This window comes from Liolophura sinensis, chromosome 9 (assembly GCF_032854445.1).
Source record: "Liolophura sinensis isolate JHLJ2023 chromosome 9, CUHK_Ljap_v2, whole genome shotgun sequence".
Lineage (NCBI taxonomy): Eukaryota > Metazoa > Mollusca > Polyplacophora > Chitonida > Chitonidae > Liolophura > Liolophura sinensis.
This window is the reverse complement of record NC_088303.1, coordinates 33339446-33357019: the sequence shown is the minus strand read 5'-3', so window position 1 is coordinate 33357019 and position 17574 is coordinate 33339446. Positions and strand designations below refer to the sequence as shown.

Sequence of the window (17574 nt, the reverse complement as noted above, 5' to 3'; positions counted from 1 at the left end):
TCTCAATGCATTTAATTAGTATCAGTATTCACATGATGAGAAAAATTCTGGTTCAGAATCCGAAAAGTGTTTTGATATCCAGAATCTGAACGTGTTTTGATAATCAGAATCTGAACGTGTTTTGATAATCAGAATCTGAACGTGTTTTGATAATCAGAATCTGAACGTGTTTTGATAATCAGAATCTGAACGTGTTTTGATATCCAGAATCTGAACGTGTTTTGATAATCAGAATCTGAACGTGTTTTGATAATCAGAATCTGAACGTGTTTTGATAATCAGAATCTGAACGTGTTTTGATAATCAGAATCTGAACGTGTTTTAATAGCCAGAATCTGAAGATGTTTTGATAACCAAAATCTTAAGGTGTTCTGACTAGATATGAACTGAAATTTTTTACAGTACACGATCATGCCCTTTTTGAGATGCTGTACAGAAAGTTATGCTTACACCGCAGGCCAAGTGATGCCTGTCAAGTTAATGGCTATGTACGTGCTCAAAGCTCAGCACAGCCCTGTCCAATAATACAGCAAAATGAAATATCAATAAAAGTCACAGTTATACATGCTTAATTCATATATAATATTAAAACAGCAAGAGTCATATACAATAAGTACGCCTCTGATTTTCCAAAAAATAAGGGTTTTTGGATTTGTGTGATATCTCCCTGTATACACCAAACATACTTGAACGTGTGTACACAAACAGGACAAGAAAGCAAATTTGAAGCCATGGAAAGGATGGCTCCAAGTTCATTTTTCCCATTACAAATATGCAAAACCATGTTGGGAATAATGTGAAACATTTGAACTATGTTAAGAACAGTACCTTCTTGTTCAGCTGAGAAAAATGTCCACAAAGCCAAGCTAATCTCTTGGGCTTACCACTTAATCCAAACACCTCTGTTCATTTCTCCCCCAAGCATGTTTCTGCTTGACTTTTGGGAAGGGAAAAGCAGTTTTATCAATGAAACGGACCTAAATTCTAGCTTCAAAACGTGCATTTTTACTGAGAGACAAATAAATATCATAAATAATACTTATATTTTTCCAGTAGGATATCATCAAAACACCTTTCTATGAACAATAAACCGTTAGAATCCCGCAAAATGTGCAACTTAGTCACAGATTTATTCAAAGTCTCTACTGCGTATGTATTTATATATATAAAGTAATGTGGCTTCGTGTATTTTCTGTCTAATCTACCAACATCTGAGAAAAATAAAGATATTAAACAGCTATAAAAACAATGATATACAAGTACTATTGGCACTGCTTCTATGTTCTATCTTTAGATTCAATTAGAGCACTTAACACTTGTAACATTCTTACTTCTATCAACTGCAGTTGGCTTATATCAGCGATTCCACGAAAACCGCTTTGGGCATCAATAATGATATATCCAGTAGCTAGGCTATCATCCTTCCTAGCCTGATAGCAACAACAAAAAAAAACCTCCCACAAACATCAAGGTTTAGATGTTATAAAAATTTCAGTGCCAATTTATCTGGACAGACCATGCATGCATCAACATTATCAATGTATGTCCAGGACTGCAGGGGTCGGGGCAGATGGGAGACTGGCTAGGATGAATACATGTACAATAAACATATGCTGACTTCAAAGGTACATGTACATGTATATCAATCCCCAGGGGGGGATAGCTAGTCAGTAAATCAATACTGCCTGGCTGAAGTATTGATGACAACAATACAGGTCTGTTGTACAGAAGGTGTAATGTTACACAACTCTTGCAGCAGTTCAGTTCACTGCCAGATGTTCCCTTGTGCAAGTACATGCTCACTTGAACTACTTTTATACTTTTCATTTCTTCCCCAAATTAGGCATGCACCCCATGCCCGAATTTCCAACAAGTGATTTCTAATTTCAATGTCACTATACACATATTAATGTTATGCATTGGTGCGCTTTTTAAGAATTATGGGTGTGGAAAATGTTTGTGATAAACATGTGCAATGCAGGGAACGCCTGGTGTTAAGGGAATGCACGTGTCTGCCATTACATGTCCAAAACACTATGTGACAACACAATAAAACATAACAAACAAAATACACATGTACCACATGTATACACTAAAGCAGAACCTCTGATAGTTAAGATGGTCAAAGTTTGATAATATTTTACATCAATGTTGTGTCACTGCATAATTAAAATCAGAAAACATTGACAGAATGAGTGTAGTTACGCTCATATAGTTATGACAGGTATACTCTAATGGACGCAAGCACACGTAAAATATTAATACAGTAACAAAACCAAATTCTATATTTTAAGAAAACAGAAAAAGGAAGAGAAATTTAGCAAATGTTATGGATAAAAACATTTATACATATAAAAACAGGATATACATATCTACATAATCTTTTGATGAGTCCTTTACACTTTCATTCATCCAGGAAATACAAAAAAAAAAACATTTATAATGAAGATTTCTGTACATGAAGTCATTTTAAATAATTTTATGAAGACAGTTAATTAACGCCATCAATATCCATATGTCAGTCACTGATTTTACAAATGCCATCAACAGCAACTGATGTATGGAGGGGGAAAAAATGCAACATATATCTATGTGGGACTGAGTTGTAAACATGAGATTTTCCACGCATACAGAAGATCAAAGTAGTGGCTGCATGCCTAAACAATATTAAGATATGACAGTTTATTAACATCATACAGATTAATCAGTTGTTCTTCAGAGCTAGGAATTTACATTCCGTTGTATTTAATTTCACTTAGCTATTTGTTGGAAGTTTTTACCTCTTTCTTTATCAGGAGAGAATGACAGAGTACACGGTAAATATGCACGCCCGATTCTCTGCCATGCGCCATCTGCTTGGACAAATCTGATTGACTACCATGTAGTGCGTGAATTAAAAAGGAAAAACGATAGTAATCTATTTGAGGTGCAGAGATAAGATCACAAGGGCATGCCTGCTATGACAACAATAGCATACCAAGTATACTATAACAAACAGAAGGATATAAAACACAACTACACGTTCTTCATTTCAGATAGTCTCAGGCTTAAGAATTCTCGCTAAATTAAGAGATGGGCAGAATATTTATTGCGAGCATAAGAGATAAACATGATGTGTTTCTACACGCGAGTAGCAATGATTCAATGCCCGGAGGAGAGCTGGCTTGAAAAGTGATCTGTGAACGATATCTAACCGTAAGATCTAACTTATGTGTAACAATGAAGAATGAACAATACGCTATAGTTTCTCAGATAAGGGGACGAACAAGTATGCCCATTTGTGTAACTCTAGGAGGCATCTGTGGTCAACCAGATCATCACAAACGGGATATGTGTTAACACCCTCAAATAATATAGCTTGGCCACAACAATGGGGCCTCCTATTTTTATACCACAAAATTCCTTACTAGTTCGGTATATGAAATAAATAATCTAGGTCAACATTTATGTATATGTAATTTTTTTGTCTTTGATCAACTTCACCTTGCATGCATGATCCAACTACCAATTTTTTCATTCTGTATATACATGTTTTCCTTTTGTATTACATAGTTAAGACAACTGAAGCACAGACAGAAAATCTCATCACTTATCACAGAGTACATCTGAAAGCACAAACTTAGCAGAAGCTCAGCATGGGCTTTAGATCAAAGAATAAAACAACATCTCTTAACACTTTCTGGTGTTCTCAGTTTTTGGCAGAGTCTTCGACCAGCTGGTTTCCTATTCTGTTGAAACATATAATTTCGAATTATACCCTTTAGCGTTTGGTGCTTTTCACATAACACAGATCAAGTCTCTTCTTCATCATAGCTTGAAGCCTTCACTAACTATAGTTAGTGCCAGGTAAACTCTATTATATCCTGTGCTTGATACGGAATGAAACGGCCGATTGAAACAGCCTCAACATGTACTGGGCCTGACCATCACAAAAGCTGGGGGATACATAGCTGACATTGTGGGCATGTTCTCAGCCATGTAACATCATAACTGGAGCCCACTATAACCGCTGACACCTTCAAAGTGACCGGGCAAGCATAGCCGCGTTGCTAAGTAACTGGTATCTATGCGCCCAGGTGGGGTAATCACGTAGTCATTCAAATGTACAGAATTCCTTCCTGTCCATCTGACTGTCAGTGATGCAGACAGAAGAACATTTCTCTCTGCCAGTGTTTATCTAATCAATTTTTATCCAACTAGAACAATTCTGAGTAATTTTAACAGTGTGACACGTATGACGGACTACATGCAATTTTGATAAAATTAGACATGTTTTGAGGTAGGGTACACATTCATGCACGAATGAGAAAGGAATTGTTGTTCTGAATTATATCCTGAATTATATAGCTTATATTATATTATAAGCTCTAGTTGAAAAAAAAAGGTATTTCTAATATACTGTTAAAAAACAAGAAAATGAGTCTTTCATCAAATATACATATGACTCTACATGTATTTATAATGTATTAAAGTCATATTCATGTGATATATTCATCATTTAACAAGTTTTTTTAATACATGTAGACACAAAACAAATGTTTGTACATGTAATCTCCGTGTGCTTAGTAGTATTGACTTCTTAATTCTTGTTTCATTTGCTCATTGTATCCATTTTACTTTGTCACACAACTGTCATCTCTTTACACATTAACTTGCGCATTTGTTAACTACTTACAGTGAGGGTTTACTCCAGGAACATACCTGTATATCACAGATCAGACTATAAGCGATTTATATATCTGAGTATATGCTGTTAAATACAGACTGTGCCTGAAGTCAATTACACATCGTATGTCCTAGACAGGAGTCAAGTAAAATATTTATAAGCATGTATGATAACCAACAGAAAATCATGGAATGCCTGACTTACTATGCACTTACTATGCATTACTATGTATACTGTCACTATTACATCACATGATATAACATTTCATAACACGACACAGAGTTAATACTTCTAACATATGCCAATATTAAGATAGTACAATAAGTGTGTAATTACAAGTACAAGTAAAATTCGCATGCATGCATGCATAAATCCTGCAACCAGCCATTTAAATGTGCAAATCAGAATTTCGTCTCTGTAATAAAACATTAATGAGCTTTCAAACTGAGCTCATGCTTATGCATCAGCTATTCAATTTCTGCACCTAACTTTGTAGTCATACACAAAAGATGTATACGTCCATTCTAGATCTGTCGCTGAGTGCAGTACTTTGAGTATGTCTGCATGCTTTCCTTATCGATTGCTCAAGTAAATCTCTTCAGCATTTGTCATGTGTGTATATATATATATATATCATATAGCTGAGAACCTTCCAGACGATACAGAAAAAACACTGGCAGGAAAAACTCACAATGAATCTGTATTACTATAATAATACAAATTTCTTTCATTAACTGATTCCAAAAAAAAAAAAAACTCTGCAAGGCTTTTTCTTACCGTTTGCTGCTGCCTGTGTCTTTATGTGAGGATGAAAGTATCTTGAGGAGGATGCTCATGTCAACTGTCACCTTGTTGATTGTCTTCATTGTGATGGTTAACATATATCTCGGTAAGTAATACAGGTATACTCCACATCATCACTCTACCTGGGTTAACGAGGTGAACATGTAACCCCCATCTCTACCCGTTACCTGTACAGGCAACTGTGTATGGTACGCACTACAATGATAAAGTCTTCCGAACTGAAAGAAGTTCCACAAAACTTGAAAATCCGCTTTGTTGTAGCACTAACTGAATGGCTAGTATCACCTGGTCCGTTTGTATCAAGCAGCTAAAAGTCCACAAGTAAGGTAGTAAGTGACCATAACAGGTACATGTATATAGGTAGCCTGGACAAAATGACCACTGTACTAGTCAGCATATCAACCTGTGTGTGTTCAGCTTGACCAGTGTCCAGCCGGCAGGTCTTAACACTGAGCTTAACCCGGATATATTCGCTTAACCCGGTTGGACAGTTTTAACAGAGGTTCTTCACGTAAAAGCCGCCCAGCTTCAGACCTGAACAGAGTGAGCACGTTGACAAAAATACCTGATGGGTCATTCAGGTATGTGGCAGCTTTTATCTGTTGGCAAAACTTCTACACACCAGCACTAATATCAGCTGACAGGGAGGTACTGAGCGTTCAACTGTTAAAACTACACCTTGAAGTAAGGAGTGCGTGTTCATACTCTGCTCTGATCAACTGCCACTCTGCGATCAACAACTTCAATCAAACGGCTGGAAAATGCCCTGGATCAATGGGGATGGAATGTAGCACTGAGGCTCCACAGGGACCCCCTTCACTGTTCATCCAACCGTATAAACTTCTCACTTGATGGTTACATCTCCATGAAAGCTAGGCCTTTATTGGGGCTCACGAAGATGGCCATTAACAACAGTCCAGCTTTCTGCTGGAATGACCACATACCTGTTCTGAAAATCCATTTAATACTCTTGTTAATCTCTTTTATTTCATACCACATTAGCTTGGCAGTAAACAAAGCTTACTTGTTACTTTTGGTACAGTGTATCAACATGGGGCGAGAAAGAGCAATTAAGCCTGGTAGGCAGGGTGCCAAAAGGACGACTTCTCTTAGCTGGCTGAACCACTTCAAATTTCACTTGATCATAAGTCAGACTGCCCGTAACAATGTCATATTATAATATTTATGACTTCCTAAAGTAATGTGGAGACAGGCTATAAAAGCTTTTGTACTTTAGCTCTGTAAAGGGAAGGCTTACCAAGAACTATAGCTTAGAAAATATTTGGTACACAAAATATTAGTTGAAAAACAACCTTAGACTACCTCATTCCATATATACAGCCATTTTTTAGTTAAGTCAAAATTTAAATCTTCAATATGCTGCCTACGTGTAGCTTACAGCCCATGGAGAACAAACTGTGACGCCTTTATCATAACATAACACTCGTTAATTATTCCAAATTTCAACTCACTAGGTCCAAAGATAAGCATTTAAATGAAATTTCAAATTTTGACTTAGAATCCTCGCAATTTGTGCAATTGGAGCCCATGGAAACTACATTTCTGCAGCTATAAGAAACATTTAGCTCAATGCAGAGACCCCCTTACTCAGCCCTCTCAAATTCCAGCCAGGCCCAAGTTTAGAATTTCATTTGGTTTATATTTTCATCCCATTATCTAACAAAACCTGGAATAAACAATGGGTTTTCTTTGCTCTCACCACAATGGAACTCAGACAATGGTCAAGTGGCCATTGAGGAGAGAGGAGACTCTACAGCCTACCGGACCATAATGATGTGGCTTACACTGATGTCAGGTCCAGGGGGTGGAGGAGCCATGCCAGGTGACTGCATGAGGGGGTGGCGTGGTCAAACCAATGGTTAAAGCATCCCAGAGAAGGCGGCTAAGTGTCAAAGGACCTGTGAACGTTGACTGACACAGCAGTGAAATCTGACCATAAAACAAGATATCCAGAAATGGGGGAGGGGTTAAAGAATGTAAAGCTCTCTACAAAGAAATGTTAGACTGGATACCTATCCGATTCAACAAAACAGCATGTCATGTAGACACAAGGAGAGAAGAGAAAATCTAACCAGTGCAAACACATTCTGCCGTTAACAATGGGGAGAGAACAAGAGATAAAAGGCTTTCGCGACAATGCAAAATTACCAGGTGTGACTGTGAAGCTCAGCATGAAATCCTGCAGGTACATAAGAGACAGACAGAGGGGAAATCTTAGCGCCCCTAAACAACTTGTAGCAGAGATTTTTATGCACTGAAGCCAAGGAATGGACAGGCTAATTAGGGAGATGTCCAGGTTAACAAGCTATGAGATGAGTGAACCCCTACAGAGCCTGACCCCAGGGTCAAAGTTAAAGCCAGAGTATTAGCAGCCTGTGGGATGTTATCTGGTGGTCATAACCCCCCATTAAACACCTAAAGCTACAAATTTGAATCTTAATGACCCGTGTCTAAGGCCGTTCAGTTGGAATGAGTGGAACACTGAAATACTAGTGGGAAAAACTACATTTTGAAAAGGGAAACATTTTTTTACGTGCTAAATGTTAATTATTATTTAATAAATTTGTTGATTATTTGTATCTACAGTACACAACATTATTTTGTTTGAGAAAATGCAAACAGATTCGCTCTTTAGACATACATAAGAAAAAGCACACAAAATCCTTAACGTCCAGAAATAGCACCTAACTTATACTATTAATTTTTATAATTACATGTGAAATGCATAACACATGTTGTACTGTTTCAGGTGTTATTTTCAAAACTGCCAAGTTAATAAATTTAATGTCGCTCACTTCTTGTTTTTATTGTGTGGATAACAATCTACAAATGTATCTTCAAGGAGTCAAATCCAGTAAATAAATATAAATTTCTCTAAAGCTAAAAAAAAAAAAAAAAAAAAAGATTGTCAAATCATTAAATGCTAGCTATTATATACTAAATACCTTTGTGAGTAATAAACTGGAAAGAGCAATTAAAATCTGACCAGAAAACACTTCAGACAAAACTGAACATGAATGTAATAATCAGTGGTTTCACTGGCAAGATAAAAAAAATCTACCACATGTATGAATGAAACTTGTAGGCCATATTTAAATATCACTTGTATCCATGTACAACATTTTACATGTAAGAATAAAATAATTATTTTTGTATGGATATGATTTTATACATCTGAGGTCCAACAGTTCAAAACATTCTTAAACATCAGAAAAATGCTCTCATGAGAGTATCTGAATTAATGTACATTTATAATTTAGAATATGACTTTTTAGCATACTTCATAACGAGGACGTGGCATGTGCACGTAAAATTATTTATTTAAATTAACTACTCTTTTCCACCTTGAATTCATTACGTTGAATGATATTAACATTACTTGTATTTGCACAAAATTAAATTTCAAGGGGCATACACAGTATATACACTTGTTTTACACATTAAAACATTTTATGAAAACTTAACCTTTATGCCCTGATGGTGAATAAGTTAATGCAGACACTGACAGTTCAACAAAGTGAAACATTTCTGTTCTTTTTGGAGGGACAGAAATTTGCCTAATGAGCTCTACACATTTACCTAAAATGTATGCAGCAAAATCTTCACAATGGTTCTTAGCTGCCAATGCCTTTATCCAGTCCTCATTTCTGCTTTACATAGAAATTTTGTTTGCCAGGAGTTATCCCCCTTAATCCTCACAAAAATATAAAACCAGAAATGGTTTTATCAGTGTTAAACACATCAATATTTAATACGCCTTAATATGAGTATATTCCTCAGTCACCAACGTTCAAACTTAAGTCTAATTCCACATACACAACTTGGTCTATCATGTGGTCCAGTTGAATGTTCAAAACCAACAATTCTGCTTTTTTATAAACTACACATCCAAATAAATGACTTATAATCTGTTTAAATCTGTGGTAGGAGGATGGAGTTACAATATGGCTACAATTGGTCAATCATGACTGGTTATTTTATACAGTGATATTTAAATCTTTGTGACACTCACTTACAAAGACACTGCATACAATACATGTAAACTACATGTACTGCTATCATGAGCTAAAAAACCAAAAAAAACCCCTAAATGCTGCAAATCACTGTGCAAGCAAACCTGTTTAGTGAGTCGAAGATAAATAAATATACACTGCATGGTTAATTAATTAAAATGTTTTTAATGTCACAAAGAAGTTCACGACATGACGTAAAATATGATGTCATGCACAGGTTCAAATCTGTGGTCATGTACAATTAATTATGTCCTTCTCAAGCAGCATTTTTAACACTGATTCACAAAGAGTGACACGACTGAAAAACTGATACACAAAAACATAAAAACATTTACCTCGCTCACTCTCCAAACGTTCTTTGCTACTGATTTTTTTTAAAGCACATGCACCTTGTCGATCTCTAATTATACAGTCACGTTGATTAAATGCATGCATGAATGAATTTACATGCAGTTGGACTAAAATACAAATAACACATGTGCATTTAATATAAATAACATCAAGTCTTTTATATTTTGAAACTTGCATGTATTCAAAAGAAAATCGTTGTTAGGAAAAACAGCATATATATATATATCTGACAAGTCCCTATCACTTCAAGATCTTTCATCAGGTTAATCAGATGTACAACAGTACGGCCGCCTGGAGTACATCAGTACCTATACAGCATCAATAACCTTATAAGTGAAGGTAATCTGCTGTGTCTTTGACAAAAAAATTTATTATGTACTTGTACAAGAGACTCACTCTGCTCCACATAAATGTTTTCCTTTATACAAGTTGTCACATGTAGGCACATGTTAAGGCTCCATGGAAAGTATTCACTTTTGATACTATACATGTATATCCCCAAACCACCTGTCACTAATGGTCAATAGTTAACTAACTCGTCAAACACCTGAACTTCACACCTGTACAACTGGTCAGGCCTACTTACTTGAAGCAACAACACAGCAGTCGACTCATGATCATCGTCAAGATTTTCAGGCATAATTTGACCCAATGTTATAAAAGGTCCTGGAAAATTCTGGACTGGAGAGTTCCCAGTATCAAGGTTTATGCTGAAAACTTGCTGACAACAATAGCCTACTGTTATCCTTAATGGACCAGACTTGTCAGGGTGTGATGGGAAGTCCAAGACTGACAATCAAGCAATCATCACATAACAGGCTCAGCAAGTCTTTACACAAACTTAAATAACTTGACAAAACACCAAAAAAAAACCCTCCTCTTTCAGGCCAAGCCAAAGTCGTGGTTTACAAGGCTCTACATATGTATATGCCACAGCATCCAACAGAACATCTCTAGGCATTTCAAGTAACTTTTTAAAATTTTTATTTTAAAGCATTTGAATGAGTCACAATACTGTGTATGGTCTTTTTGTGCAGGCAGCTAAAGGGGAGCAACTCTTGCTGTGCTCATGCCTTATCGGCATATGTACACAACATAACTGCATCAACTGTTATGTTATTTCTCTTTTAGGATCATTCATGATCCCTTAAAATCAAAACCAATTATTAAACATTTCTCTTGACAGCTTCAGCCAAAAACATGACCATATCATATCAAATTCCTGGAAAGAATGTAACTAATGGGTGAGTTCATTCCATATACCTACACGTGTGCAACAAGATAAGATCAATAATTGTAACCACTACCTGGGATATAACATGCATACTACTGACTAAACAAAAACTTCATACAGCATTTACATGGAAGTACCTGTGTATAATCAGAAAAACATTACACAAGATATAGGTAACAGATAACTGACTTCACACGAGTCCAGAATTTTTGCATGGCTGACAATGATTCTGATGTGCTGATAAATGATAATAAAACTGATAAATGATAACAAAACAGATAAATGATTGCGACGCTCATATATTTCACATTTATTTGTTTCTTTTTTTACCAACAATGAACAAAAATATTTTGTACATGTAATGACATGCCACAGCAGACTGGTATGAAAATAGATAAAATGTAATTTTTCATTCTTTTTTTCCCTATAAATGCATGTTTGCACACACATGCTTTACATTTTTAAGCTTCTATGCATACATGTACATGTATATCTTCTCAAACACTGAAACTACACTTGTTTAGGTGTATCCCTAAAGACACATGTAGCTAATTCACTAAAACTGTGTCATCTCCAGAACTTAACATGAAAAAGGTTAACCTGCCTTCCTGTATTATATTCCAGATTGGTATAGAAGATAGTCTGAACGGATAACATACATGTATTTAGTACACATGGACCAAGCAATACCTTTAGTCACATCAGCCCTTGCAAATGTAGGAATGCGTATTTTGTCACAAATGAAAATTTCTGGCTTCCTCTCCGACCGTATGTGGGAAGGTCTGTCAGCAACCTGCGGATGGTCGTGGGTTTCCCCCGGGCTGTGCCCGGTTTCCTCTAACCAGAATGCTTGTCGCCGTCAAGTAATATTCTTGAGAATGGCATAAAACACCAATCAAATAAATAAACCAACAATTTTGAGAATTTCAAACATTAACACATGTAAATCCCAATGCTCCAAACTCATCACTTGGTTAAATTTCAAGATTCTGCATCAATTGGTTTCATACTTACGCGTTGAAAATTGAATTTAAGTCTGAAAATTAGACTTCTTAACTGCACTTTTTAGCGAGGCTTAACTTTCAAAGTTCCTTCTATACATGTACATCACACACCAACAGGTAACAAATCTTCAACAGATTGTTGTGGAGTAAAGGACTGAAGGACAGACTATTCAAGTGCCAGAGACACAGCTTTTATTTTTTAATTTTACTATTTAATTTAATTTTACTATACCCAAAGAACATTATCTGTTGAAAATGAAAACTGGCAGAATAAATATGAAGCATTTGCCTTCAAAATTCACCCGAAACAGTGTATCTTTTGAGGCACTGCAATCCAGAGGTCGTAGCTCAATAAATCAATTTTTAATCTGAAATTCTTATATGGCCATGTTACAGCAGCCGGAAACACGATGTCTCATAACTCTTACACCAAGAACATATGGTTAATAAGCAAATCAGTGTTCAAGTGGGGTAAGTGGATACCGCTGAGTTCTTGGGTTATAGAGTAACACAGCAGCACTTTCGCTCTTCTCAATGTCTGCGATTTCACTTACTTTGAACTGCAATATCTTGAGCCAGTTAAATGCAACATCACAAAGACAAATAGTTATGCTTTTGGAACTTCGTGTGGGCTACTTACATATACATTTAGCCTGGTGTTGTCTTTTAAATTCTACTTTGCCCTAGCCCCCTACCATCTTTACTGAAGCATAACTCATCTGTTTGTCAGTTCCAGGCTTAGGGTCAGGTAAGCTGGCTATACCAAAATAAGTATAATACATTGTTAGCAATCCACCTTATAGCCAACCACTGTCTCTGAAATATACAGCTGACATTCCTAACCTTAGAATACCAAGTGAAGCTACACTCAACTACATAAACCTAAAGACATGCTGACTGAATTTGAATTTGAATTTTTCTTCCACAACTATTCTTGTGTACAACCTCCGTTCCATAATTCTCTAAACAGGAGCTACATGTGAATGTATCTCAAGTATTTAATAGAGGCCCAGTCCCAACAAAATTGTAAGAACTACTATTACATGTATCGACTTTAATTCTTCTCATTTTAATGGTATAACTGAACTCTAGCTTTGATATAATCTATAGAACTATTTTGTAGATTTAATGATTTTGGTTTACTACTGACTAAACAAGGATTTCATACTTAGAAAACAGCATTTACATGGAAAATACCTGTAAGAATAACTGTTTTCCAGATACTTAAGAAAATAAAACAGCCTATCAAACTAAAAACAGCTCATATAGCTATATTATCCAAGACATAATGTAGACTTACCTCAGAGGGGAGACTGGAGATTCATACGAAGCTCCGCAGTTGTCCCCTGACCCCTGGTAATGGAAGGGGCTGTCGTTCTGGTAGCGAGGAGCCTGACTGGAGGAGGCCGCTGGACCTATAGCGTATCTTTCATCGTATATATCCTCCTGGTACTGCAACTGTCCTGGGGGCCCTACCTTGACCCCATATATCATCTGAGGGTTGGGAACACTGTGCGGGCGGACCCCATACACGTCGGGTTTGTCCTCACCAAAAGTTTGGGTGGCCGCAGAACGATATATCGGCTCAGAATCACGCTTATTCTGAATGATTACGTTAGCGTTCACGTGTCCGTTGGCAGGCTTCATGTTGCCGTTGTCTCGTCGTGGGCTTTCAGGTTGGCGGCCATTCACTAGCTCTTTATTTCTCTTGCGAACCGGACTAGAGTCTTGAACTAGTCGACTTTTCCCGTATTTCTCCTTCAGTTCCCGGGCTTGTCCTTGCTGTTTGGCAGGAGCCCCCGACCTGGGACTATAGGCCAGAAAAGGGTCCTCTTCAGAACTGCTACTGTGAACGCTGGCACGCTGGTTAGGATGGCAGTTGTTGGTGACGCTGTTGCTTGGCGGTATAGCAGGCAAGGGTCGATGCATCATGTGACCGAGAGGCCGGCTTTGTGACGAGGATTGATCAATCTAAGAAAAGACACAAGAAAAATCCATGTACTAGCTGAAATTCTCAGATACACGTTCTCAACTAACATGAACTTCAACACAAGCCCAGGTATTAATTATATGCCTAAATTTTGTTTATCAACATCCTTTTCATTATACGATGACTTAACATTAAACATACCACACATATGAATCAGATGGTATCACAACTGACCGCTAACAAGGGAAACCTACTCATTCTATTGTTGTATTCTTTACTATTTTTTGCTCTTGTAATTTTTATTTCTTTTAAATTTTACGCATTACTATGACTCATTGAAAGCTGATTTCAACATTCAAAAGTCTGTAGCTAAAGTCGGGATATGTCTACACAACATCAAGGTTCACTGAGACAGTTGTGTTCACTTTGGGAAAGTGCAAATAACACCTGGAGCTAATCCTGATATTTTTATCTGTTGACCTACAGTACACTGTCTGAGGTCAAGACTGCATGGTGCCCTACTGGTTTGGGGTTAGGGGGTGGGGGCGCATTCCAAAACATTAAGAGTCAGCAGTGATTTTTGAAAGCAATATCAATTTGGGCAGACACAAAAGTTCTCAATGCCATTGATACAGCTCATGTTAGAGTCATAGTCTGCAGTCGAGAACACAATGCTTGAAAGGCGGCACAACTGAAATGTTTGCTGTACATGATTCAGTCAAGGGGATTCTCAAATAAAACGTCAAATATTACATGACCATTGCCTTGGTAGAATTAGATGGTGGACAAAAGTGTGGAAGCCCAGATAGAAGGACCTTCATGGAGAACACACACTATAACAGGGGACCTTTGTTATCTCTTTCAGAATGGAGCAAAATGGAGAGAAAGGAAAAAAAGCCAAGCATTTTAAAGTTGTTAAAGACACTACCCGAATGGGTTGTGCAAATAAACCAGATGAACATGGCTTATGGCACTAATGATGAAAATTTGACAAATAAAAACTTCAGCATAATGTCTCAGATTTGTCTTTAAAAAAAGCAACTTCAATTCCTCCAGACGTCAAGGTTATTTTACAGATATCCGAACTGGATCCACCAACATAATAGCATTCATTTTGCTCGAATACACCGAAGTATCCATTGTGGAAGGAATTAGTTTTGCCAAATGACATTTTCAGCCCTTATTCAATTCTAATGTCATACAGCCTGATCCTACATGCTTGCTGTCTCTGGTAGGATGAACCTAGCGCCATGCTGTAAATAGATCCACTCAGTGCCCTGTTAACAGGCATCGCTAGCTCTCCAATAAACAGAGTGCCTCAGCGTATTACCCTACCCGTCATCACACCATGATGACATTACCATAATGTAAAATGTGATGAAAACCCTGCAAACTGAGTTTTCTTTTAAATGTAAAACGTGAACATCACCTCAACATGTACATATGTACATTGTAGGACTTATACAAGGAGAAAACTGCAGAAATTTGTTGTTGGTTTAAATAATTCAATTCTTGAAACATGTACTAAAGACGCATGCCATGAGGTCTCCAATGAAATGGATGAGTAATACATGGTTTATATCATACCACACCTGTCCAGCAGTATATGCCAGCCACATTGCAGTGGTGACTGACGAAATGAATGATTATGTAACCATATGCAGCAGTTGAATCAAGACAAAATCTAGCTGGCACAGTAGAGTCTTTCTTACGTTCTGATTAAATGTATGCATGTGTTTAACATTTTTATTACACATCTTGAACACATACAAGGAGATAATTAAGTGTAATGTTTTAAGTTAATATTTTCGAATTAATTTACACAATATCTAAAGCAAATAAAAAACAAGGCAAAAGTAATTGATTTCATGACCGTTTTTTTTAACAGCCTTAAACTGGTTGAATTTTAATGGAAAATATGCTCTCTGGCTAACCTGGTTACCTGACAATATATATATATATATAAATATCATTATTAAACACACATGTACAGGGGACAATGTAATATATGTACATATGTATATATACAATAAACATATGTATAAAACAGTGTTCCTACACAGTCCTCACTGAAGTAGTGCAGGGCATGATTTATGTACTGACATTAAAGTACGGCTGGAATGTGCCTTGTGTAGGAATCTGTAGTTATAATAAACAGATAGTCCTTTGTGAGAACCTTACCTGAAATAAATTATTTGTTCAGCACATCACATGTATAATGCAGCTGAAGTCTTGGTACACAATGTAATTTTGTTGCTAGATTATCACTGGCTGATTTCCAGGTGCTGTGCATGTTATTATGCAATTGTTTATGAATTCTAATTTGTTCATTGGTTGACCTTGATACATTTTATCATATCTGTCCCTCCTTCACGAAGATAATTAAAACACTGCAGATTTCGTGACTCTAATTTTTAAACACACATGTACACGAGACAATGTAATATATATATATATATATATGTATATACACATATGCGTATCATAAAAAAGATGTACAGTACAGGTACATACATTTATTTATTTTACTGCTGTTTTTCACCATACTCGATAATATTTATCATAACTTATATGCGTGCACTTATGGCCATGTTCACATAAGTGGATGAAACTGGCCAGAGAAAAGGATTGCTGCTCAGTAGCTACCCCATACACCTGAAAAACATTCTGACTGAAACCTTACCAGTAAAGATTTGATTTGATTGATGTTTTACGCTGTACTCAAGAATATTTCACTTATGTGACGGCGGCAAGCATTATGGTGGGAGGAAACCAGGCAAAACCCATGACCATCCACAGGTTGCTGGAAGACCTTGCCACGTACGGCCGGAGTACCAGTAAATTTGAATACCTGGATTTGAACCTATGACATCAAGGCTCAAGTGTTGATGGAAAAACATTAGAACTGAGCAAATTATTGCTCTGCTTCATTACAGATGTGTTTAGTAAGCCTGTCAAGTATTTCGGAACACCTGCACCAAATGTGTCACAACATCAAAAATTAAATGAACAAGTTAGCTAGCTTGACCATGAACAATTGATCATAGATTTTCATCTGGCCAAGCACAAACCGTTTTACAGGAGCATCCTCCCCTTAGAGATATACCTACTGTTATTTAATTAGAAAGTATTCTTGAGTATAACATTATACAGACACCGACAAAATGAATGAATAAATAAATATTGTAGATCAATGAATATCTAGGACATCATCGTGAAGGTATAACTAGAAATATGTCTACAATACCTTTATTATGCATCGATTACTAACCAGTATTAAAACAGCTCTTTTCAAAGACATGTATGGCCAGAGTGGCAGACACATGGAAATAAAAAAAAATATCTTCCCAGCAATTTACCAGGCATGCAGGTAAACAACAGTTGAAGGAATATAAGCAAATTTACTTACACGTTAAGAACAGAAAAGGTCAAGTTTGACACTTGAATCTGTCTTTGCAATCTATCCAATACCAGCACTACAGTGTAAATACATTTAACACCTATCAGTATTCAGTGTAAATACATACATACTTCATACTGACAGCTAGTAC

At 36.6% G+C, this 17574-nt stretch overlaps 1 protein-coding gene across 2 annotated transcripts in view; it reads right to left on the bottom strand.

The window, feature by feature from the left end:
- LOC135475262 (tensin-1-like) overlaps positions 1–17574 on the bottom strand; it is a 94188-nt gene that overhangs the window by 15430 nt on the left and 61184 nt on the right. For both annotated transcript variants that reach the window (XM_064755094.1, XM_064755095.1), the window contains one exon: positions 13394–14064. In XM_064755094.1, coding sequence (XP_064611164.1) covers positions 13394–14064 — 671 coding nt within the window. The remainder of the gene's footprint in view (positions 1–13393; positions 14065–17574) is intronic.